At 43.7% G+C, this 26,512-nt stretch overlaps 1 protein-coding gene across 7 annotated transcripts in view; it reads left to right on the top strand.

Moving 5' to 3' along the window:
- The window catches only part of LOC147009699 (cytoplasmic protein NCK2-like), a 165,205-nt gene that overhangs the window by 64,485 nt on the left and 74,208 nt on the right, over positions 1-26,512 (top strand). For all 7 annotated transcript variants that reach the window (XR_015052924.1, XM_085862337.1, XM_085862341.1 and 4 more), the window contains one exon: positions 15,535-15,696. Coding sequence is in view for 6 of the 7 variants with exons in the window: in XM_085862337.1 (XP_085718463.1) it covers positions 15,574-15,696 (123 nt within the window). In the remaining variant the exon portion in view is untranslated. The remainder of the gene's footprint in view (positions 1-15,534; positions 15,697-26,512) is intronic.

Below are 26,512 nucleotides of genomic sequence, written 5' to 3'. Positions count from 1 at the left end.
CAATTCCCACTTCCCATTCCCATTAGGCCACATTAAAAAAAAATTACTTGTTTAGTGTCCACCTCTTCCAATTTTTCCAGGTAGGGAGGGAGGTTTTTTTTATTTATTTTATTTTATGAATGGAGTGGCGGCGTGTCTGGAGGACGAAGACATCTATAGCATTCATGGTCAGAAGGTATTCATGGTCAATATACCACATGGCATCAGCTATGGTATTCACAAATGTCAGTCCCAAGGAACCCACACTATCAAGTGACCAGCCAATACAACTTGTTTCCAACCACTTCAGAATAGCATTCTTCAACTTGGATTTCTGGGGATGGTGCTGTTCAGGGAATGTTGGTGGCAATGATAGGGACTTTGAACGTGCATTGGCGTTGGTCATCAACACACTGACTACACTTGGCTTTGCACTGCCATTGTCATCAGAGTCTGTGTCATCATGCCCACGGCGGTGCACTTCAGCAGGGATCAGAAACATGACGAATGAGCCAAGATTTTTCATCACATCAGTCACAGATGAACTCGAGGAGACCTTTGTCAAGTCCTTGATGGACTTGCTTGTCCCTACCTTTACACATGAGAATGCACATCACATGCCATCAATAGGATCGCCTTTATACATGCCATTGCAAAATTCACAAAAATTCCAAAAACGTGATATCCACGGCCGGCGTACAACGAAACCAATCTTTACGTCATTGTCTTTGTTGCTGCTGTGAACGTCATTGTCTGTTCTGTGTTTTTGCTTTTCCACAAGCCTTGAAAAATAAAAAAATCCAGTATTTTTTTTACTATGTATCTCTATTAATATTAATTATTCATTAATAAAGTAGCCACAAGTGTGTAAGATCGCCGTTCATGTTGCAACTGTTCTTGATACGGGTCTGTCCCAGTGGAGTGTTTCTTTGTACGCCCACACACTACGTCATCTTCTTCTTTCACTGGAAACGTATTTCAGTCCCAAAAAAAAGTCTTTGCAGTTTTTGACTCCAACCCCTGCCCTCTACCTTAACTCAATTATTTACTTTTGGAAAGGTAATCATATATTTACTTTGTTGAAAAAACCGTTGGCATGGTTACGTATTCTGTTCCAACACAGGTGAATAAACTATGAGCCATGGAAAATTTTGTTGTGCCAACAGCTTTATGACTTTATAATACTTCACAGTACTTTAACCACTCTTCCATCTTCTTCCTCCTCAGTCCTCTTCCTCTTCTCTATCCAATAATGCCACTGAAAGGGATGAAAACTGATGATGAAAAGAGAGAGTATGTATGTGCCAGCCAGAAGAGCAAATGCAGCTGACCAGAACATAACATGAGAGAGATAGAAAACAAACACGCCGAGAAGATAATGATTACAGTTCACGAGACAGTTCTGCTGCTAAAGAACGAATGCAGGCACGTCGACATTCCATTACAATGCAAAAACAGGCCCAAAACACTTTACGTAGACAAATGGCTTGCTCCGATGCTTCCATTTCAGCTTGTGAACAGGCTCGAGATAATGCCCCGAAGACTATCCCATCGGGCCAATACAAAAGAGACAGTCAGAACAAGCCTTTCAATCTCGTGAGCAGGTCCAGAACAAGCCTTGAAAGTCAGTGGGAAAGAAGGATGTTGGTAGTGATGGGACTTGAAATGCCCAATCACATTTCTCGCCACTGGGGACGGGTACTTTTGCTTGCTTTTCACTTCACTGGGGACAGGTACTTTTGATTGCAGCATATAAAACGATATGTTCACTTTCTGATAGATGCCCTGCATTTTCCTTTAAATTGTAAAACAAACCTTTTATCAAATGTATCGTATTGTTACAGCTTAGTTGATTCTTCCTGTCTCGCCAAAAGGGGAAAACTCTGTATAAAGAGTAAAAACTTGTTTAACCCAACAGCATGTGCTGCATCGTAGTGTTCTGAATAAGTATTTGTCGCAACAGTGATCATTTTGACGTCAACTAAGGCTGTCAGTTTTACCAAGCCGATAGAAGCTTCTATTGTTCGGTAAAAGTATTCTGAATTTCGCATGACTGAATGGGTGTCACATGGTACTACACATACATATCGAAGGTAAACAAAACGAGTTAAAAAAAAAATTAGACATAAAATGTCATGGCCCCCGTTGTTTTAGTAATTTTTCTGTATGGAGTTAAAGGGCTTGCCATAGTTCTGTTCAACTAAAATGGCCACCAGTCAGCCATCTTGGACCTGATCTCAAAAAATATGACGTGCTTATGTAAGCCATCATTCATTATCTGTCTGCCAAGTTTTAACAAGATTGGTAGATGCATGTCCGGGAAATGGTTGAGGACGTGTTTGCTTTTTTTTTTGTTTGTTTGTTTGTTTTTTTTAACAACTAAAATGTCTGCCAGTTGCCCGTCTTGGATCTGATGTCGAAAAAAAATAATGTGCATTATATGTGTATCATCATGTGTTGTTTCTGTGCCAAGTTCGAATAAAATCGGTCCATACATGTCCGAGATATGGTTGTGGACGCGCACACGCACGTACGGACCCGAAAATCGAGACCAAATCCATAAGCCCCCGTTTTGGGCCAAGTCCATCGGGGGTTAGAAAGGGCAGAAACATGCATTGTACACCAAAATAGAATATTTGTTAAGAAAATAGGAGCACTCAAGTAGGAAGTTGTGGGACGAAGCAGATTTACATGGTGATTACAAATGGAGTTTACAGATGGAGAAGGGTGATTACAAACCATTATATGCGAAAGAAAACTGAACAAAACGTGATTTTACTCAGATAGGATGGATCTCCCCAATGTATCATCTGTAAAAAGATTTCTGAGGTGTAATTCTGACAAGGAAACAGGAATAATTCCACCAGTTTTCATACACATAGGACATCACTCCTTACTGATGCTGTCAGCCCTGTAGTCCATGCTTAATAACTTATTGTACACTGTACAGGACCTTTTGCTGTGACCATCCATCAGAAGAATAATTAGAACAGCACTCTGTAGAGTGCATACCTCCACCACGTAATGCCTGATCCATGAGAACATATCAGGCCCTATACATTTTTGAAATATCGTTTTTGGCCCAATCTCTCAATGGTGAAGAATCATTTTAAAAATTAAATGATTCTCGTATTCAGATCCTCACTAAAATCGAATCGATTTGTCGTGGTCACACACCCAACCTGTCCACCAAGTTTCATCCGAATCCGTCCACAACTTTTTGAGATATCGTGCTATATATTAGTTTAGCCCTATCTCTCAATGGTGAAGAATCATTTAAAATATTTTCGTAGTCTGATCCGGATCCAGATCTTCACCAAAATCTAATCAGTCGTCCTTGTCACACACCCAACTTGCCCACCAAATTTCATCCAGATCTGTCCACAACTTTTTGAGATATTCTACACACACACACACACACACACACACACACACACACACACACACACACACACACACACACACACACACACACACACACACACACACACACACACACACACACACACACACACACACACACACACACACAAACACACACACAGAAGGGTGAAAACACAACCTCCTTCATCTTCGGTGGCAGAGGTAATAAATGCAGCCTTGTTGTGCTCACTACAGGTGGGCGACCCGAGACAATGAGGACAATGGGAGTCATGCTGGAACTGCTATTTATTATGTAATTACGTTCGTTAGCACAGTTCGTTATTGCTTACAATGTGTAAGTATATATTGTATATAACCCCACTAGTATATATTGTTCTGGTTTTGGAAACTTACCCAAGGGGGAGAGCATACATGAACATGTATGAGACCTGTGGATTAGTTATTTCTTTAGTCTATGTGTACATTGTCCTTGGCCACTTGTCTTAAGGTTGTTGGGTGGCATGCATTGAGGTTGGTTCGTATTTTCCCGGTGTTATGTCTTTCCCTCCATTCTCCTTACAGCAATCCCTCCTTTACCCCATCAGTCCGTTTTCCCCAACCCCTCATTTCAACAATCCCTCCTTTACCCCATCGGCCATTCTTCCCTCTGCCTTTCTCAATCCACCAATAACCCCCTTTCCAAAACCTCGTGCGACAATCCCTCATTCACACCATCGGTCCGTTTCAACAATCCCCCAATAACGCCCTTCACCAAACCTCATTTTGACAATCCCTCCTTCATCCTATCAGTCTCAACTTCAACCCCGCACCCATTCGGTCGTCCCTCGGTCTGTCTGCATCCTTCTCCCTTGCAGCGCCATCCATGCATTCTCTTGTTTTGTATGTTCATGCCACAGAGTACGACGCTTTATATCTGTGGCCTTGGGGACGGCGTTTCTCGTGTTATGCAGTGCAGGACTGTACAGAGAAAGTTTGCACGTGAGGGAGGGACTGGGGGTGCTTTCTGCGTCCTTCCTGTGTGAGGGGAGGGGCTGGGCGCGCTCGTGTTGGTCCCCACGTAATGACAGTGGCATTTCCCACAAGCTGCATCTTGGACCCCACCCCCCCCCCCCACATCGAATGTGGACCAATGAAGAAGAGGATTGCATGAACCGAGACGGAAAAAGCTCATGTGTATGTTCATGGGATAGTCTTGTCGGACTGTGTACTTTGGCCGTGGGGTCAAGGTACGTGTTCTGAGCTGTTTAACCGCTTTGATTGTTTTTAATGCCTCCACTGACGAAGTCGCCATAGGCATTATGTTTTCGGGTTGTCATTCCATCCGTGATAGGTTTTCGTTTCCGCGATAACTTAAGAATGGCTGAAGGGATCCAAGTTAAACCTGGTTCAAGTATGTGCAATGATGTATTAATGTGGGTGGAGGCATATCGGTTGACGCCGTGACGTTGAAGTGCCGTTCTTGTTTTGCCCTTTTTTTGTTGTATAAGAAAGGCCTCTCTCAATAAGGTGAGGACCAACAAGCCCTAAACGTGTGTATGTGGATGTTTGCTCTCCAGGGTGGAATGGTCTATTAAATTAAAAATTACATTCTCTTCCTGGTATTGGCTGTATTCCAATCCTATGAAGAAGTTGAGGACTGTAGCTCTGCTGAGCTCATGTTTACCAGGCAAAGCTGATGCAACTGTTTAGCTGGAAGAGCCTTTTTAAAATTTATACAATTCATCCAACTGCCCTTGGCTTTGTAATCTTGTATGAATAAGTACTGCAACAGTATTACCAAGAAAGCATTTTAAAATCGACACATCTCGGTGTTCTCTGAGATAAACTTGACAATTCATTGGAGCTTATTAGTGGAGACACTTTATGTTTTTTTTTTAACAAGCATGAGGCATAAGCATTGATTACAGAGAGTTTAAAAACAGAGCAGACAGGCTGGATGAAGACATACATTGGCCCAAGGCTGTTTTTAAATTGCATTGCTTGGAAGAAAGTGTGTGTCAGGGTGGAATTGTGTAAAGTGCTGATATGGGTTGTTTAGCCACAGTGCCTGCATGGAGATTTCACCAGCATGATAGCTTAGCTTGGGAGGGAAGTGGTGACGAGATTGTGGTAATGTTCGTTATGGAGCTGAACAAGATTATGCTTCGATCTTTTTGCATTCCTTTGTTTCCTGTCTTTTCACTGACTTGTATGATATTATCAAGAGTGTGTCGATGTCTTCAGACAGTGAGGAAATCTAATATTGGTTGGTCATTATTTCATCCTTCATTTGATATATATTAGGGTGTCACTGTTGCCCCTATTCTCTCCCAAAGATTTTGTAGATATGAGACTTAATATTGCAGTTCTTCTGAAGGAGGAATGGTGTAACTTCATTGGGGCATTGTTTTCTGTTGACTTGTCTCATATGTTCTTCCAAGACATCCCTGAGTGGTTTGATTGGATTTAACTTGGGGCTTTGTACTGGCCCCTGTCGTTTATTTTTCAGTGTTGTTTTTAAAAATTATTCAATCAATATACATCGTGACCCCTGTATACCCAGGTGTAGAGCATCTTTTGGTTTGTATTTTATTTTGATATGCCATAGATATAATCATCTATACAAATTTTATATTTATCCAATCAAAGCATATTCAATTTTGTCTTATGGATAAATTAACCTCAGTTTCTCCTCAGCATGGTTCTAATTTTGTACATCATTTCAACTTGTTCATGTGTTCAGGCAACTGACAACACGAAGCAACTGACATGCATTCAGACAACTGGCACCGAATGGAGAAAAGTTGTCGATTGCCTGAAAACTTTTTTTTACTCGCCATTCTGAAATGGTCAACCAATCGATCAGGTTATTGGATTGCACTTTTCATTTAGAAGTCCAATCAGTGTTAAAAAAGAAGAGGTTGGAAATTATGGAAGGATTATTATTATTATTTTAATGCAGTCGAGGCTCATGGAAGAGTTACAACACAATGGATCAGGGCGCAATAGAACAAAAGGAACAGTAGAGGGAGAAGGGAGGAATGCCAGAAGCATGGCCGAGGGAGGAAATAGACGAAGATGGAAATACAAGTGATGTGTGTAACGATGAGGGAGGGGTGTACAAGATGGATGCAGAAGCAGAATTTGGTGGGGCGGTGGGGGTGGTTTAACGGGTCTAGAAAAGTTCATGGTTGTGAATGGGGGACGATTTGAGATGATGGTGAACAGCTGTTTTGAAGTCCTGGAGGGAATAATTATATTGAAGAGAATGTGGAAGTTGATTCCACAGGGAATGGAAAAAAATGGAATGAGTGAGTGGAGGTGAGCAGTGCTCCTGGACGTTGGGAGCTTCACCAGAAGGGGGTTTATGGTGGACCACGTGCACTCTTCAGATACGTATGGGGAAGGGAAGAGAGAGCACGGAGAGAGCAACGGGTGCAATGATGCGATTTTTTTTTTTTTTTTTTAAACAGATTTGAAATAGTAATTGGTGGTGATGTGCAAATTTTAAAAGGCAACAAGTTTATTGGTGTATGAGATGCCAGTGAAGTATTTTGAGGATTAGGGAATTTGATCAAACAATTGAACTTGAGCTCTAACTACAAGTTGGCTCTAATATTCTTAGTTGTAAGGACTTGAGAGAAGATGGAAGTAAGCTTGCTAATAGTGTGTGGTAGTTCATCAAAGTGTGGAAATATAAAATGTCATGAGACCACAAACCAAAGTTTCATTAGTCATGTGATTTTGGCATCAATTTATTTGGCAATGTGCAGAGGGAAGGAATATCTGCACATGGCAAATTCAACAGAAACCTGTTGCATGTGCACCAGAAACGCACAGCCCCCAGACCTACCGCTCCCTAACCCCTTGCCAGCTTATCTTAAATTGTTTTCTTGAGTTCCCAATTGCAGACATATATCTTGCATGTTTAGTATGCAAAACTTTGTGCGATCATAGTTCAATCCATGAAAATTTCACACTGATGGTTGTAGTAAAATATAACATGTTTCAGGAGTTCTCGGCAAGAGTAAGAAGCAGTGTGGGAGAGAATGAGAGTTTTGAAGTTGAAGAAAAGTGCTGGAAGATAGGGATATGAAGATCATTAGACCAAAGACTTAATATATGGATTGTCAGTTTGAGCCGAAGGAAGAGGATCTGCCAAAAGTGTAATGATTATGGGTGAAGATCTTGAGAAAGTGAGTAGTTAAATATTTGGGGTCAGTGGCAGAAGATGGAAATTAAGCAACTGATTAGTTCTGGTGTGAATAATGCAGGAAGTGCAGTGAAGTGTTGTGTCATAGAAAAGTGCCGCTGAAACCGAAAGGAAGAATTTACAAGACATTTGTGAGACCGGCCTTGTTATATCCTGCAAGAACTTTGGGCAACATCAAGGAAAGAGGAACAGAAACTGGATACAAATGAGACAAGGATGGAGATGGATGCGTGGAGTGACAAGAAAAGACAACATCAGGAAACAGTGCATCAGCACATTGGGGAATATTGTGGAAGCATCGAAGAAAGTAGCCAAGAAGAGATAAATTGGTTTGTTCATCTGATGGAGAGAAAAAGAGAAAGACAAAGGGAGAAAAATGTGAATGTGTTAAGGCGAGTGATGGAGATGGGCACGCCTGCAAGAAAGAGAAGAGCAAGGCATAAAACCAGATGGAAGGTTGCCTTGGTGAGTGGTATACAAGAAGAATGGGAAACTTGACAGGAAGAGATAGAGAAGGGTGATCAACCAGCGTTGTGGTTACCGAGTAAAATGGGAGAAGCCGAACCCCCCCCCCCCCAAAAAAAAAACAAAAAAAACAAGGTGCTTGCAGTAAAATAAAAATTTGTTTTGAATAATTTTCCTTTTTATGTGTCCGAATGTTGTTTTTTTTAATTTTTTACAAGGAACCATATCACTTAATGTTGTTGCCATCCTCGTTAGACATGCCCAGCCTCAAAACTGCAGGAGAAAATGTTCCAAAATGGTACTGAAGTGAAAGGATTGTGACTCGTGTAATCCAACAAAGCCAATATGTATAATAGGTCCCGTGAATAAATGATTAGGAATGGGCATCCACAACCATCCTTGATCATGTTATGGAACCATCCTTGATCAGGCTGAGGCAATCACTCTCTTTTTCCGCCCTCATTTTTGTCCCCCGCCCCTCCGATAAGGTCAGAGATGGGGCACATTAAAATGAGCTCCATCCATGTACTTTTGTGTGCACGATATTTCAAAAGCCGTTGAACATTTAGCTTTCATGTTGTAGATATATATTACTCAAGACATTATCTCAACCTGATTAGTTAAATCACTGCTGTGATTCGCTGAAATATGTTGCAATGGCAACTGTCTCAGTACCAAGCTTGAGTATGTGATATTCCCAAAAAAAAATGTTCAAGATTTCGTTTTTTCAATACACAGATCTATTCCTTATAACGCCCAAAACGTGGGGGACCTATAAAATCGGCTTGCTTTTTTTTGTTTTCTTTTTTCTCCTGCTGTCACTTTTTCACCTTTTTCACCTTTTTCACTTTTAGATTTGTTTTCTCCGCAACCGCTTGAGTGATAGCAATGAAACTTTCAAAATAGGAGCTCCTACCCATGGAAAACTTTTCAACAAAGTTACATGATGATTGGATGTAAAATGCAGCCGGCATTCCAGAAAATCCGTTTTCTGTAGGCAAGGTTGTATAGCGTTTCATGTATCAGGAATAAATGGCCTTGGCTTTGATTCGCCCGGCCTCGGCCAAATCATTTTTTCAAAACGACTACAGACGGTGACAAAAAGCAAGTTTGAATTCTCACCTGTGATGAGCATGTTATCATGGTTTGACAAGTGTTTACCTTGTTACCTCCACCACCAAAGGAGGATTGAGGTGTTTTCACTCGTTTGTCTGTCTCAGCAGGATATCTCAAAAAGTTATGGATGGACGAAACTTGGTGGATAGGTTGGGTGTGTGACAAGGACAAATTGATTAGATTTTGGTGAAGATCCAGATACTTTGATTTTCAAGGTGATTCTTCACAATTGGGAAATCGGGCCAAAACGACACACTGTATAGCATGATTTTTCAAAACATTGTGGACAGATTCAGACAAAACTTGGTGGATGAGTTGGTAAGGTGACAAAAACTGGCTATTCGATTTTGTTTTAGGTTCGGATCCAGATCTGGCCTATCAGTGGGATACAAAACATAAACTGTTCAGCCTAGCGGTGGTTTGCGTTCTACCAAGTGCCATGCTAGTTATCTGTGTGTTTAAACTCCTGTACGTGTGCATATAGTATTTGTACTGATAAAAATAATTATTGTAAAGATTCTGTGAAATAAATTTTACACAGAAATGTTGAATCTAACATAAAATGAAAAGGAATTACAATATACACAAATATTCACCTCCTGATGAACTGCACTGTACCGCTCTGTGCCTGAGGGAAGCACCATCCGGCCCTCACGACACATCGACAGATCCAGAAACATTGGGAGGGGGGACAGGGAACCTGTGTGACACGTGGCCTTCCACACTTTGGTTTGACACAAAAAATGCCCACGAGGGCGATACATAAAAGATTTATGCAGTATAGCAATCATGATTATGCAGAATGGAGTGTATATGTGTCATATATATATATATATATATATATATATATATATATATATATATATATATATATATATATATATATATATATATATATATATAGATATATATATATATATATATATATATATATATATATATATATATATATATATATATATATATAGCCTGGTGTTGGTGCAGTGGTTAGGGCAGCGGCTTGGGATCCAAAAGGTCCTGAGTTCAAGCCCCGTTGGGCCACTGAATTAATACACCAGGGGGTTGAATCAGCCTGTCATCCTTCCGAGGTCGGTGAAATGAGTACCAGTATACTGGGCCGGTGTATACCCCGGTTAAAATAGGTGTACCATATCCCTGTGTCGTAAGAGGCAACGAGGGTTGCGTCAGGAAGGGCGTGTATCGGGTATCGGCGGCGAGCGCGACCGCTAGATGGAGCAGCAGAGTCGGCTCCACCTAACACCCGGAATTTAGATCGTACCTTTTCGGAAAACTCCGAAAAGTAGGGGTCCTTTATCGGACCGTGAATCGTCAATAATTCTTCCACGTGGTACAGGGTTATTTGCCAATCTTCAAAATACCAAGAGATCCACGTGGCGAGTTACCGAGTATTCACACCCTCGATGGCACCCGTACGGAACGAGCCGCTAGCGTGCTTGAAATTTGTGCGACCCGAGCGGATGATCACCGAGGTCCGTCGGTCCAAATGTCCCCTTACGGTGGCAACAAACTTTATAATTCACCAACACGCGTCATGCTAAGCCAATAACAGAAACACAAAAACGAGCTGATACATTTAACACATGGGTTTATTTATAAGGGGGCAGGGGGGCACATAAGAAGCAGAGTTATCCGAATATAGAGATGCACGTATGTACAGCAAGGCACGTAACAATGGCTACTTAATGGACTGGTGCCACACACACACACACACACACACACACACACACACACACACACACACACACACACACACACACACACACACACACACACACACACACACACACACACACACACACACACACACACACACACACACACACACACACACACACACACACAATAAACGGTCCCAAAGTGGTCTTTATTGAGGCCTCCAACTCAGAGGCAAAGGGCGAGCTGAAGACCAGACTCTGCCTCGGACCTGTCCACCTCGTGTGGTCTTCGAGCTGATTCGAACCGGGCACCAGCGAGAGGTGAGCCGTATCCAGACGAGGTGAGGGATCGCTACGACGTGCCCAGAGCCAGTGCTGAGATGAGAGCCAGGAGCCTGTCTGTGACACGAGTCCAGGAGCGGCGACACGGGTCCAAAATGACCAGGCGACCACAAGAAGAAGAAGAAGAAAAAGAAGACGAAGACTACGACCAAGACCCTTTTCACACCGCCTGTCCCGTCTATTTCGACTCGCCCCTCGTCGGGGTGGGGGGAACGCGTCTCACCCCTCCGCGCACCTCATTCGCCGGGGAACTCCATTGCCTTTCCATGATTGGTCTGGGGGGTGGGGGCATGTCGGGCGTCTTGATTCCCCGCCCCCCGAAGAGGCTGTGCTTCTCTTGGAGCTCGCTCTGCCCTTTGACCGACTTACAGCCACCTCGTCTCCTATCTGCCAAGGATTTGCGAGAGAGACGTCAGGCCTTCGTGAACTCCACCCACGTACATGCTGACATGCACGTGCTTGCTGTCGAGCTCTGGGAGAATGCCGCGAGCAGAGCATTGCCGCTGAAGATGGCGTTGACGTTAAAATCCCAACTATAAAAATAACTCGGCGCATGAACATTTAATTCTCATTAGACTTGGGACGGGGAGCTATCTATCCACATTTACTTATCGAAATAACTGAGCTATAGGAACCTGAATGTCTGTGCTCATGGCTTCCAGATTCGCAACAATATATTATATATTAAGCACCACAATTTACCCCTTTCTTATTCCTATTTTTCCCCGGGCAATGCTGGGTACTCCAGCATGTGTGTGTGTGTATATATATATATATATGTATATATATATATATATATATATATATATATATATATATATATATATATATATATATATTCATGTATTTACATTAATATTTTGTCATGAAAACATCGCACAAAATGGGGAAAAAGCAAATTGTGTACGTCATTGCTCAAAAAGAAGGACCACTATTGACTATCGTCAATGATTGCAAAAGCAGGTTGGAGAGCATGGTGTTGCGCCAAATGAAGTTCCACTTTCTTCACATTCCTTAAGCTTTTCTTCACTAAATATTGTTGTCCAAACAGTCGAAAAAAATTAGCTTAATGCTTTGCTTAAATAAATACACTTCGGTACAAAAAATAGCTAATTTGTTTAATTTTTAGATTCACTCCAGATGTTGACACATTTCGTGTCAGATATAATATTTTGATGACAGACTTTAATTGGAAGGGTACTCGGTGGAGCGCATACCCTTGCCACGCATTGCAATCCTTCAGAACATATCAGGCACAATACATTTTTGAAATATCGTGCTATATATCGTTTTTGGCCCGACCTCTCAATGGTGATGAATCGCTTTAAAAATCAAATAATTCTCGTATTCAGATCCGGCTTCAGATCTTCACCAAAATGGAATTGATTCATCCTTGTCACATATCCAACCTGTCCACCACGTTTCATCAGAATATGTCCACAACTTTTTGAGATATCATGCGCTATAACGATATATATATATATATATATATATATATATATATATATATATATATATATATATATATATATATATATATATATATATATGCATGGCTCACAAAGTGGGTATGCTGTGGTATGTTTGTGGGAAATTCCACATAAAACTATTATGAGGTACTTAGACAAACCATCAATGGTCAGAAATGAAAGTGGACATCTTGGGGAACCTGTAGAAACCAGCAATATCATACTCTACATTTCCCCGTTTTATTAAAGATGAATTAAAGCAACAGAATATGGGTATTGTAACCGTAGAAATGTTGCAGTTTGGTAAAATTTTTATTTTACTGTACGTTTCTTATGTGACAGTTATTTTGAGTGTGGTGACTCAGAATGTGAACTTTGGTGTCTCTTTTATGTTTTGATGAAGTGCTGTCTCCCTATTCGGGTTTTCTGGCATCTGCCCTATCTGATGAAATAATGAATTCGTACATAACGCTTCGTGTCCACTGCATCGAGAAAAATAAGGAGTCCAGTGTTGATAATGTTTCGTACGATTTTTATTCCAAATCTCCCTTAATTTTTTGGAACTATGACAGTCTAACGGCAGAAAAATATAGATCAAAATTGTGATCAGAAAAATAAAATTCGGACCGCAAATAATCCCGTCTTCATTTTCGTGTCAGTCTCGTTATGTACGAATCATCATCTCTCGTCTGATGCAAATAACGCTGGCATTATAAAATCTTGCCTTCTTGCAAACTTCCCCGATTGATGGATATAATAGGCACTTGCAAGCATGTCAGCACATTTCCATTCACCGTCAATCGCAGCGTTTGTCTTCGTGTCCGTGTCTTTGCGAGAGCCGTAACGTACGAATCCAGCGTGAGGACGCCGAGCCGAACGAGGTGACTCGCATTTGTCTGATAATTCTTCATTTTAACCAATGCTAGAATTTTTTTGGTGCTTCGTGAGGATCCGAGAGGTAAGAATTATGTTTTTCTTTTCATGTTTAAAGTGATTATTTTCAAAAGTTCGGAAGAAATAGATTCGATTTTAACGTTATTTTTCGCTTACAAGTGCGGCTTTCTTTGCGACTGAACTCGTCTGTGTTTTCTTCGTAATTTATAACATCGGACTCCCTCAAAATGTGTTGTTGTTTTTCTTTTTCCTGTTACATATTGAGCCTGTTTAAAAAGGCAGAGTAAAAATTATCTGTTTCTTATCCCAAAATATAATATTTACATTGTTTTTTTTCATCTGATTCCGTACATAACGCTGACGCCAAGCTCGAAATTTGAACGTGTATTTACAGTGTTGTATATATTCAGTGGTAACTTTAAAACCGGATGTGCTGCAGGTCTAAAAAATTAGATTTAGCTATTTGAATACATTCAAATTAACATCATGGGTTGCATTTCATGTTTCCCTAAACTTTTTTTTTTGGTTTTTCCCCTTTGTGTAACAGTATGTGTACCCACTTTGTGAGCCATGCACATATGTGTATGTTTGTGTATGTATGTATATATATATATATATATATATATATATATATATATATATATATATATATATATATATATATATATATATATATATATATATATATATACACCACCGGTCAAAAGTTTTAGAACACCCCCATTTTTCCAGTTTTTACTGAAATTTAAGCAGTTCAAGTCCAGTGACTAACCTGAAATGGTACAAAGCTAACGGGTAAACTGCCAGAGGTTAAAAAAAGTTTTAGGGTACCAAAAACTGAAAAATAATGTAAATTTCAGAGTTGTTAAAAAAGGCCCTTTTCAGGGAACAAGTAATGGGTTAGCAACTGCAGCTGTTCTGCAGCAATGGAAGTAAATGAAGCCTTGAAAGTTGATGCAAACAATTCCTACTGGTGTCCCAACTTTTGTTGATTAGTTACAAACCCTCTGTCTGTATAAAAGCAGTGTTGGAACAGACTGTGTTGCTGCACCCTCTGAAGCATTATTTGGACAATATTGTACTGCAGGAATTTGTATATTACAATCATAATGGTGAGAAAAAGTTAATCAACAAAGGAAGACAGACAGACCATGAAACCCTGAAAAGTGTAGGTCTTTCCTTAGGAGAAATTACAAAGCATGCCAAGGTGTCGGTGAGTACAGTTTCCTTCACCATCAAAAGGCACTTGGAAATTGGAGGAAACTCTGACAGGAGGAGGTCTGGCAGACCCAAAGCCACCACACAACCAGAAGACAAGTTTCTGAGAGTCAACAGCTTGCATGATAGGTGGCTCACAGGACAGCAGCTTCAAGCACAGCTTAATACTGGTCAAAGTAAGGAAGTCTCAGTTTCAACTGTGAAGAGAAGACTTCGAGATGCAGGTTTGACAGGTCGAGTGGCAGTAAGAAAGCCATTGCTCAGATGGCAAAATAAGAAAAAGAGGCTTGCCTGGGCCATGAAACGCCACCAGTGGACTACTGAAAACTGGAAGAAGGTCTTCTGGACCGATGAATCAAAATTTGAAATCTTCGGTTTATCACGCAGGGTTTTTGTACGCCGTCGAGTAGCGAAAGGATGGTTCCTCAGTGTGTGACACCAACCGTCAAGCATGGAGGAGGAAGCGTGATGATCTGGGGCTCTTTTGCTGGATCTAGAGTCATATTGCAAATGGAGCTCACGTTGAAGTGTATTGATGATGTGCACAAAACTTTATGAGTTTCTGTATCATACAATCCAAAGAATATTGTTGTTTCATTTGTGGTTCTAAATATATTAACAGCCAACGTTGTCCTGGTATTTTTGGAACACACTGATATATGCTTAATTTTATTCTATTTTCTCGTCATTTCTAAACTTGTTTCGATTGCCTTCCCATTGTGTTGTTTATGTGAACTCTCTCTTTATCATTGATTCAGAATGACATTTGACACTAACTTGAATTTATGGCTTTGTTTAGGTTTACTTGTCCACCAGAACTGAGCTGGGTCCCAGACAGATGGCTGCAGAAGAGCCATCCGTGGTGGCCAAGTATGATTATGTGGCCCAGCAAGAACAAGAGTTGAACATCCGAAAGCATGAGCGGCTTTGGTTGATTGATGATTCCCGCTCTTGGTGGCAGGTTAGTGCTTCATTTTGTGCCATGTTTCTTCTTTTCTTCTATTACATCCAGAGCCAATGATTTGCGAAAAATGGACTGAATTTACGAAATCGGTGAATTGAAATGGAAAACCGAACCCGACAACAGGAAAAAACTGTAGTAAGTTGCAGAAAAAGTCATGCTTGTCAAATTAGACATAGAATACTCACTGTTATGTGATTTAATTTGTGCAATTCTCCACAGATTTGATTCCCTCAATGTAATTACAATTTTTTTTAAAAGAAAAAAATTTGAGTCCTCGATTTACCCTCATTCTGTTTTCGTTTTTTTGACTTAACACCTTAGACAAAGTACTGAACAATTTTCTCTTTACGCCTCGTAATTTTTAAGTTACGTTTTTTTTCACATGGAAAATAAAAATGTATAAATGGTGTGCTGGAATGCAATAGAAGTGGACTACGACGTGCAGTACACCACTTCTATCCCCCCTCAGTCGCACGCTTGGTACTATACACATGGGCATTATTGTCTGATCTTCATTGATAGTATTTCTGTGTCATGTCATCATGAGTGGTAAGCGATCCTCAAGCTCTCCAGCTGAGACTCTCACAAAGAAGGCACATAAAGCTGTTAGTTTGGACATTACACTGGATGTGGTGAAGCAATTCGATCATGGGGATCGCTTGGTGGACATTTCCCGTTTGTTCAGCCTGTCTCCCTCGACTGAGAACAATTATGAGTAACGTTGCCAAAATAAAGTTGAATGCCCCATCGTCTCAGACACCACTCCACCCCCACCAAAGTCTTGACACTAGCTGTGTGCTGCAAATTTTGGTGAGTACCTTGTGCATTTATTTAAAACCGTCAATTTTTTTCATTTGAACATTTATTTTCCTTCTTTATTGATTTAGTTAGTTATTATGTCTTTTTTTGTTTATTTACAGGAACTCAATTTATACATTTAGTCTTTACTTAGGTTAGAGTCGGGTTTGGAGTGGAAATTTTGGCCCAAGAATGCATCTTCAATTTATAACATTATGTCTCCAGAAAAATCGTTTTATATTGTTGTGGATCTGAGGTTCGAGTTTCGCCACAAGGGCAAGCGCTTGAGTTCCTCCCCGAATGCCCGGTCCTGACGCCGCTGGGCACAGATAACTCCACGCGGCGGTGGTTGGTACTGCCAATCCTGGCAGGGATATACTACTTTGCACGTTACCGTTTCTGGTGGATTGACCCCACCAAGTGAGTTTCATGCCCTCGATTCGTGCTTGCGTTAACTTGCCATATTAGGTGTAGCCAAGTGGAGCTGCCAAGTACTCACCGGCGAAAAAGAGCAAATTAGTGGGGCAGAATTTCCTGGCTAACTTGGTACGCACTACACTGGATCAATGGAGGAAAAGACAGAACGAGCTGGGTACATCTATACTAGTGTGTGTGTGTGTGTGTGTGTGTGTGTGTGTGTGTGTGTGTGTGTGTGTGTGTGTGTGTGTGTGTGTGTGTGTGTGTGTGTGTGTGTGTGTGTGTGTGTGTGTGTGTGTGTGTGTGTGTGAAAACCATAAAACCTTGCAGCCTGAAACATTGTATGCAAACAAAGCGAATGCCAAGGAAGTGCATGAGTGAAAATTGGGTGTTTAGGTTAATTTAAACACCCCTTTTGAAGATAATTAACGGCCTTATTTATTTATAGCCTTTATCAGGCGCATCCTCTGCCACCTTGCTCGTTGGGATCTTAAGGCGTCTTCTGGGTAAGCTCACTGGGGTCTGAAGCCGCCTTGTTTTTTGGCCTGCTCAACCATGCCTTGACTTGGAACAGGCCGCCACCATTTCTTCACGATAAAGTTTTTTTTCACTTTCCTCAATCATATTGTTACGGCTGTGGAAATTCGCAAACCACCATTCAGTTCCCGTAGGTGAGATAACTCTAAGTACATGTGTAGTTAGCCCCAAACCCGTTGTTTAGAGGGAATTTATGTGATTCATTCGGGCTGCGACGCTTTGAGATAGGCGTTTTTCTGTTCTATCTTTATTTTGAACCAACCACGTCTCAACCGCCATAACCATCAAACCACCACCGATAAACCCTCCACCACCCTCACCTCTCTCCTTCTACGGCCATTCCCGCACCACCTGTGAACACTGAGCGTCGTGCTGTCTTGGGCTCGTTCAGGATACGCACCGAGCCGTGAGTGCAAATAGCGGCCTTTCCGAGGGAGAATTCGGATCAAGAATGCTACACGCCCACTTCTGATCCGTCCAATCAGCAAGCGCGGAGCGGCTTGCCCCACCTCCAGGCGCGTCCGTCTGTAATCAAAATGTGCAAATTCTAGGATCAGGGGAGGTTCACGCCCACTTTTCCTCCGTCCAATGGGCGAGCGTGGCTCCGCCCCTGAGCTCATCCTGATCCGGAAATTTGCATATTGCTTCTCCTGTCAGCCTATAAAATGCCGAGCGCAATGCGAATCATGGCAGAGAGTGAGAGTTTTGGTAAGAGAGTCATCGAGCAGAGTGTGGCAGCAGCAGAGTGTGGCAGAGAGTGGAGTCGGGTGGCGAAGGCACCGAGTTGGGTTCTGCAGTCGGCTGAGGAGAGTTGGGGGAAGAGGCCAAGGAGCTCGGGTCCGAGGCGAGAAGGACGGCGGTCGGCGACGAGGTCGCGGTGGGAGATCGCTCGTCGTGGGACCCAAGCCAGCCAGCCATTCTCCCTCCCCCAGGGCATCAACAATTCCCCTTTTTCCCCCGCGCTGAGATAGTGCAACAAAGGGGGGCCCGTTCCCACCCCAATCCAAGCGTCGTGCCAACGAAACCCGCGAAGGAGCACGGAGTCGGGGCACAGCCACGCGGCCACGTCTGCGGCTCGTCCGCCAACGAGTCACGAGGACGCGGGTAGGACCCACCCGGTCTCGCGGACCTGGCCGCTCCTTTAGGTCCCACGCGCATATTGGCCTACAGGCCCGTCTGCCCCCTTGTCTATGAGGGTGGCTTCTTTCCTTTGCTTTTGAGTAAATGTGTGTTGGCGCCGTCTGTAAAGTAGAACTGTCTAAGTGTTGCCATGTGTGCATGTATTCGGTAGTAACTCTGCGTCATTGTTTCTCTTGTTGTAACTGCTACATGTGCATTTTGACTGTTTGGCTGTATATTTGTGCTCTTCGTGTGTCGCGTAATAAATGTGCATTGTGGGAACTGTTTTCCCGTTTCGCTTCGTCTTTTCTTTATTGACCCTCCATCCTGCTTCACGTAAAAGGGTTCGTAGTGGGCTTGAAACGCCCGATAATTAATCGGAACCGTCGAGGCCGACGATAACATCGCTCGGTTATCCCGATAGCACGGAACGGACCGCTTAAGCGGTTCGTGTCCGGAGTCGGCCTGCGGCGAGGTACGATCGCCCGGTCGACCATCCGCGCAGGTACTTAGGTAGATCGAATTTGGCGAGCAACCCTATCCTGCGCGGGTGGGCAATTGGCACGGTCATGGTGGGGTTAAACTCCCACCCGTGACTAGCTCCCGGCGTTGTTCCGAGAGGGTCACGACAGAATTGTCCGTTCCGGTGGGCGAAGGCCGCCATTCGAGTCGAGCGGCCGATCGCACGCCGGCGGGCGCGAATTCGCAACAATATTATCAAATGACTGTTCATCATTGCTACAAATTGCTGTATGCATCGCTTTTGTAAGTGCTATACTTTTAAAATTAGGAGCTCAGAGCGATTTCATGCATTACATAATACTATTTTCCACGATCTACTGTCACAGACGAATTGAAGTGTATCATCGAAATATTATTTCGGTTTTGAGGATCAGATATTATCCAGACTAAATAAGTGTCGAAATCTGGAGTGAAATCGAATAATTTAAAGAAAGAACGAGTCTTATTACTAAGCTGATGTTCCTATTTACTTTAAGCAAGGCTATGTTCCCTCTTTCTCCATATATATACACAAGTAAACGTGAAATTTTCAAAGCATTAAACTTTTCTTTTTCTACTGTTTGGAGAATTATATTGAGTGAACAAAACATTTAAGAATGTGCCAAAATTAACCAGTTTTATTGAGCTGCATGACTTGATGCATTTAGTGCTTGACCTCGTGCCCTGTCCCCCAGAGGAACTGCTTTCCATCGCGTCTGCCACATCTGTATCTAAATCTTCAGAGGTTTCGTGAGGTGCTATTCAAGTAATCAAAGCGAATATGGTGAAAAAGGGACGTTTTAAAATAAAGTTATAACGTTTGCGCGGACTGTGAACGATGTAGCACGTGACGCGTGCACAGACGAGCAGGCAACTTGGTGGATTATCTGCAATGTTTATTCATGATTGATTAAACGTTGTGATGTCTCCAAGGTGTTCTACTTAAGCAGCAACTCTTTTGTGGATAAAGTCATTGTTAGAACGAATTCATTTTATATCTTTAACTGCTGCTTTAACTAACTTTTTTAACTTCAACTAAGTTTAAGGGATCCAACATGGCATGCAGCCACATCGCGGCCAGCCCTTCCAGCCTGGCTTGCCCGAGTACTTAAACTGCTTGCCGAGCGCCCTTCAGGTGATAGCAGTACTGTGCTACATTATTCTGAGCAAATCGTTCACTCACTGCGGATGCTTTTTCTGCGCTCCATTGTCCAGGGCGAGTGGCCTGCTCTCTGTCGTCCAGGGCCAGTGGCCCGCTCTCTGTCGTCCAGGGCCAGTGGCCCGCGATCAGTCGTCCAGGGCCAGTGGCCCGCGATCAGTCGTCCAGGGCCAGTGGCCCGCGCTCAGTCGTCCAGGGCCAGTGGCCCGCGCTCCATCGTCCAGGGCCAGTGGCCCGCGCTCCGTCGTCCAGAGCCAGTGGCCCGCGCTCCGTCGTCCAGAGCCAGTGGCCCGCGCTCCGTCGTCCAGAGCCAGTGGCCCGCGCTCCGTCGTCCAGAGCCAGTGGCCCGCGCTCCGTCGTCCAGAGCCAGTGGCCCGCGCTCCGTCGTCCAGAGCCAGTGGCCCGCGCTCCGTCGTCCAGAGCCAGTGGCCCGCGCTCCGTCGTCCAGAGCCAGTGGCCCGCGCTCCGTCGTCCAGAGCCAGTGGCCCGCGCTCCGTCGTCCAGAGCCAGTGGCCCGCGCTCCGTCGTCCAGAGCCAGTGGCCCGCGCTCCGTCGTCCAGAGCCAGTGGCCCGCGCTCCGTCGTCCAGAGCCAGTGGCCCGCGCTCCGTCGTCCAGAGTAGGAAAAACATGCAAGCAATTGACATTTTCTTCCCGCACGAATCATCAGAAAAGGAAAAATGAGAAGAGGTGCGTATCTGTCGGTTGCTCTTTTAGCTTTTGTGCGTCTGCTGCAGATGAGACAGAACGTCTGAAAGGAAAGCTTACAATGGTGTGTGAGAATGTCTGTCTGTAAATGTAAATGCTAATCATCTATGATCGGTCTGGTGTTCCCACCCACTCGTCGACCCAGTACTCTGCTCCGCCTTCTCTGTTCTGCCTTCCTTCTCTTGCCATTGATCAAGCTATAACCGTCCTCTCCTCATTCTGCACCCAGACCTCAGCAACTACCTTGAGCTCTCAATCAACCTCTTTCTGTTCAACCACTTTGTAACTCTTTTCTCAGCGACGTTGCAGGGTGTTTTATAGACGTCTGGCAAAGAAGGGGCCCAAAGTTGGATCGGGACGATTGTTCAGTGTTTCCCAGCACTCCCATTGGTGAACGGACACCTTCCCAAGAAGTAGGCCTCTGCAAGGCTCCGATGCCGAAAATGGCCTCATTCACCCCCAAAATCAGCCATGCGACAGAAGTCCAGAATTAACATGGAGTGCGGGTTTCTGGGAGCGCTTTCCAGTCATGAACGTGTACTGGGTACCAAATTGAGGTCATAATTGAGTGGAGCACTAAGGCTATTCATACGACGTTGAATGGATTCCAGTGCATACTTGCGCTTCAAGCCACATGCCAATATGTTCCAAACACAAGCCTCCGCCATGGTAGGTGGCGTCCATGGTTCCCCAATATCTTCAATGGACAGCGGTAAGCATCTGGGTTGCTGACTGTGGTTGCGATGTTTGCAGCAGTTGTGGTGAGGTAGTTGGAGCTATTGTGGTGAGGAGGCCAAGCATACGTTATTGTTGAGATTTTTAGGAAGGTGTTGTGGTGGTCATATGAAGGTTGTAGTGTTGTTTCAAGTACGGAGAAGGTTGAAACAAAATGTCCATTGGGGAATGGCGCACAGTTTGAACGGGGTTTTGGCACCATTTGCTAATGAGACTGTCTGTTAACGTGCAGTCTGTGGCGTGCATGAAGGAGAGGTCGTGTGTGTGAAGTGTGAAGCCGAGAAAGGTGAGAGGCAGGAGCACCAACCCAGAGGGGAGAACAGTACTCCATCAGCCTGCGGATGAAAGCTTTCTTTGTGGTCAGGAACTTAGGTGGGCTGAGGAAGGACTTTGCACGATGGAGGATTCCCAGTCGGTGACTGGCTTTGGAGGCCAGGTTGAAATGTGACTTTCCAAGGAAAGATCATGGCAGATAGTGAGACCCAGAAGCTTGAAAGAAAGGACTTCTTCCAGAGGATTTTTGAGAAAGTATATGGGGATGGGGGGGGGGGGGGTGCCAAACGTTCCTTTCAGAGAGACAAAGTGAGAGTGTGAGATTTGTCAGTATTGAAAGACATGTTCCACGTGTTAGACCAGTTTGTGATTTTACCCAGATCTGCAGAGAGCGAGGAAGTTGCTGCTTGCCGGTCTGAGGGATGACAGATGGTACGGCAGAGGGTGCAGTCATCAGCAAAGAGATAAAGAGGATTGTCCAGAGATTCGGACAGATCATTGATGAAAACCAGAAAAAGAACAGGGCCCAAAACTCTGCCTTGAGGAACTCCAGCCTGGACAGGAAGAGAGGACGAAAGAACTCCATTTGGGGCCACACATTGGCTCCGACATGAGAGGAAGTCTGCGAGCCATGAGTGCAGATGGCCTTGGATACCATTGGAAGAGAGTTTAGTGAGCAGGGCAGGGTGCCAGACCATATCAAAAGCACATGATATGTCTATGGATATGGCTCTGATTTCATGTCCGGCATTGAGGACCGCCATCTATTGTTGGGAGAGCAGAAGCAGCATATCCAAGGTAGAGTGACCTGGTCTGAAACCAAATTGATGATTGGAAATCAAGCCATTAGAGAAGAGGAAGGATTTCATGTCTGAAGCGATAATGGATTCCATAACCCTGTTGATGATTGGGAGAAGGCTGAATGGTCTGTCGTGGCAGGGCTCTGTTTTTGCACCTTTTTGTGCAGGGCAATAATGTTTGCTAATTTCCAAGCAGATGGCAGATGACCTTGAGCAAATGAGAGCGTGAATAGAACAGAGAGAGTGTGAGCAAGAGCAGAGGAGCAGTTTTTTCGGACACGTGGGCTGATACCGTCTGGACCGGTTGGAGAATCTGCAAACGGTTTTGCCTTGAGAAGTCAGAGTTGAAGGTTGAAATGATCTTCTCCACCCTCTCAGGTACAAAAGACAGAATCCAGGAGCAGTGGGGTTTTGCCTTTGCCTGGACCAGTTTTCCCTTGACAAACAACCATTTTGCAGAACTGCAACAATATTTATGTTTTTTCATTTTTCTGTTTAAGTTTTTTAAGAATGCATCTCGGGCGGAAATTGAGGTGTTCCTGTACACTGCAATTCTGTGCACAATGTATACCGTTTGTAATGTCTGTATCCGGAGCGCAATCGTTGCCATTACTCCATTCACGTCAATCTCAGCTGCTTTGGATGAGCGTCGCTCTGAATTTTGATCTCGATTGCTGACACTAAATACTAAATTATAATTCCATCCAATGATCTGTGAAGAGTCCAGGCAAAGTGATATTCCATTTAAAAGTTTCGCCTTTTTGTTGAAAATTTTCCTTGAAAATACGATCGCAAAATGTCGGTCATCACATGCACATGCATGCAACTTTAGAGAACTTTTTTTTGGAAAATCATCGAAATACAAATGAGATTGCCAAAAATAATTATCAAAAGCGTCAACCCCTGACAGACTTAATTCAACTCATCTGTGAACTTTCTGACCCAGATTTCTCGCAATGGCAAATCCTCCCTTCTGGACTTGGTGATGACTAGCTTTCCCACAAATGTCTTCCTTTGCTCCAATTGGACTGCCAGCAGCCATCTTTCTTCAGTTCTGGTCTCCCATATTCACTGCCCCTGATGTCAACTCAGCCTGGGATTTCTTTCACAGAAACCTGGTCTTTCTCATGCACAGATTAATCTCTTCTCGTCTTCAATTGTCCTACCCTTCTTCCCACCCATGGTACACTGAATCCTTTGATGAGACAGTTGTTCTGAAACGACTTGCCTTCTCTTCCTGGAAGACAAATCCAACCGAAGACAATCTCAGTACATTCCAAAATGTCCACAGCAGGTGTGTGTCCACTCTCGGCAGAGCCAGAAAAGATCATCTGTCCAATGTCAGGAATGAACTTTCAAACTGGTCTCCCCGCTCTAAGACCTGGTGGTACCTAGTTAACTCTGTCTCTGGAGTATGCTCCCCCTCCATCACTTCCCTTACTTCAAATGGCGCCACAGCCAACTCCGCTGCTGAGAAGGATGAATGCCTCAATTCTGTGTTTGCTTCCAAATCTTGTCTCCAACCCTTCACTCTCGGTGCCGATCCTTCCCTGATTTACCCCACTGCTCCTGGATTCTGTGTCTTTTGCACGTGAGAGGGTGGAGAAGATCATTTCAACCCTCAACTCTGACTCTGCAAGTGGACAGGATGGCATCAGTTCATGGGTCCTAAAAACCTACTCAGTTTCTCTTGCACATCCTCTCTCTCTCTATCCTTTTCACCTTGTGATTTGTGCTCGGTCATCTTCCATCTCCTTGGAAACCTACCAACATCACTGCACAACATAACAAAAGGAGCAAAAACTTATCCCTTCAACCACAGCGTTTTAGCTTACCTCCAATCAGAAAGGTTATGGAATCCATCATAGCAGTTGATCTTAAAATCCTTTCTTTTCTTCAACAACCTCATCTCAAATAACCAATTTGTTTTCAGACCAGGTCACTCTACCTTGAACATGCTGCTTCTACTCTCCCAACAATGGATGGAGGCCCTCAATGTCAGACATGAGAACAGGGCCGTCACTGGACATATCTTGTGCTTTTGATACAATCTGACAACCCGCCTTGCCCTCCAAACTGTCTGCCGATGGCATCCAAGGCAAACTCCACACATGGCTGACTGACTTCCTCTACTTTTGTGGCCAACATGTGGCACTCGATGGAATCCTTTCATCTCCTCTCCCTGTCATGGCTGGTGTTTCCCAGGGCAGTCCCAGGCAAAAAATAGAGTTAGAACTATCATATTTGAGAGATGTACTCTCATATACTACATACTACAGCCGTCTGCAGAGAATTACAACAGGAAAGCAATGTCATTTTTGCTTGGGAGTTTTCTGAGCCCAGTCCTTTTCCTGATCTTCATCAGTGATCTCTCTGACTCTCTGGAAAATCCTCTTTCTCTAATTGCTGATGACTCCACCCTCTTCCGAGACATCCATCATTCTTCAGAGGGGCAGGATGCAGCCTCTTCCTTCTCTTCAGAACTTTAAAAAGAATCACAAGCTGGTCAAACACTTGGAATATGTCTTTAAATCTTGACAAATCTCACTATCTTCCTCCAAAAGGACCATCTGGCAAACCTTTCGATCTACTTGCTTAACAATCCTTTTGAATAAGTTCAATCATTGAAACTCCTTAGTCTCACTACCAGCCATGATCTTTCTTGGGCAAATCACATTTCAAAGTTCACCTCAAAAGCCAGCCGCCGACTGGGCATCCTACGTCATACAAAGTCCTTCCTTGACACACCTGAGCTTCTAACCATTGACAAAGCTTTCATCCGCAGTCTGATGAAGTACTGCTCCCCCCTCTGGAGTGGTGCTCCTACCTCACACCTACAGTAGCTCGACTTCATACTGCAGAAACCAAAACATTTAGGATCAATGGTATCTCCACCGATGAGGCTGAGTCTTTGGACCTCTCACTCTCTCTCTCACCGCAGGCAGGTCGGTGGTCTTTCTGTCTTCTACCGTCTCCTCTCCAGTCTCGCCCCCCCCCCCGCTCTGTCTACGATATGTCCCCACCATATTTCTGCAGGGCACTCAAGGTCTGCCAACAACCCCCTTCTGGTAAAACTACCAAAATCACGAATCACTGCTCACCTTCACTCTTTCATTCCTCTTTTTTCCCCGCCTTTGGAATAAACTCCCACACTCTCTTTAAACTATTCTTTCCTCCAGGCCTTCAAAACAGCTGTTCACCACCACCTCTTATCTTCCCCCATCCAAAACCTCGATCTTTTTACCCCCGTTTATCCACCCCAAACCCACCTCCTTCAAATTCCCTGCTTTCCTTCCTGAAAGTCCCTGTAATGTCCATCTTGTATACCCCAGGTTCCCCACCCCATCCCTCTCCCTTCCATAGATCTCCTAACATCTCTGTTCCCCACTGTTTCGTACTTCCCTCTCCCGCCCCTCTCATCTCATGCCCCCCTTGTTGTGCGTTGTGTGTTAGCTCTCATACGAGCCTCGACAATGTATACAAAAAAAAATCAATTTCATCAAAAGTGTGAGTCACAATGGGAGACGCTGAAAATGCACTTGAGGGTTGGTTTTATTTCATTCTTATAACTAGTGAAGAACACAGAATTATGGATGGGATAATTTCAGTGGCATTGGCATATTTTCATATGACTTGCAATACCTTCTCTCACTGGGAACGGCGCTATGCCATACGTATTTCCGGAGAGAGAACTTCACCCAGTTGATGATTCGTACGGGAAGAAAATGTCAATTGCTTGCATGTACAATTGGGAGAGTACACATCACT

The sequence above is a fragment of the Eptatretus burgeri genome, chromosome 17 (assembly GCF_056783735.1).
Source record: "Eptatretus burgeri isolate ZD-2024b chromosome 17, Ebu_testis_v1, whole genome shotgun sequence".
Taxonomy (NCBI): Eukaryota; Metazoa; Chordata; class Myxini; order Myxiniformes; family Myxinidae; genus Eptatretus; species Eptatretus burgeri.
The sequence above is the reverse complement of the archived record's forward strand: the minus strand, read 5'-3'. Positions and strand labels throughout refer to the sequence as shown.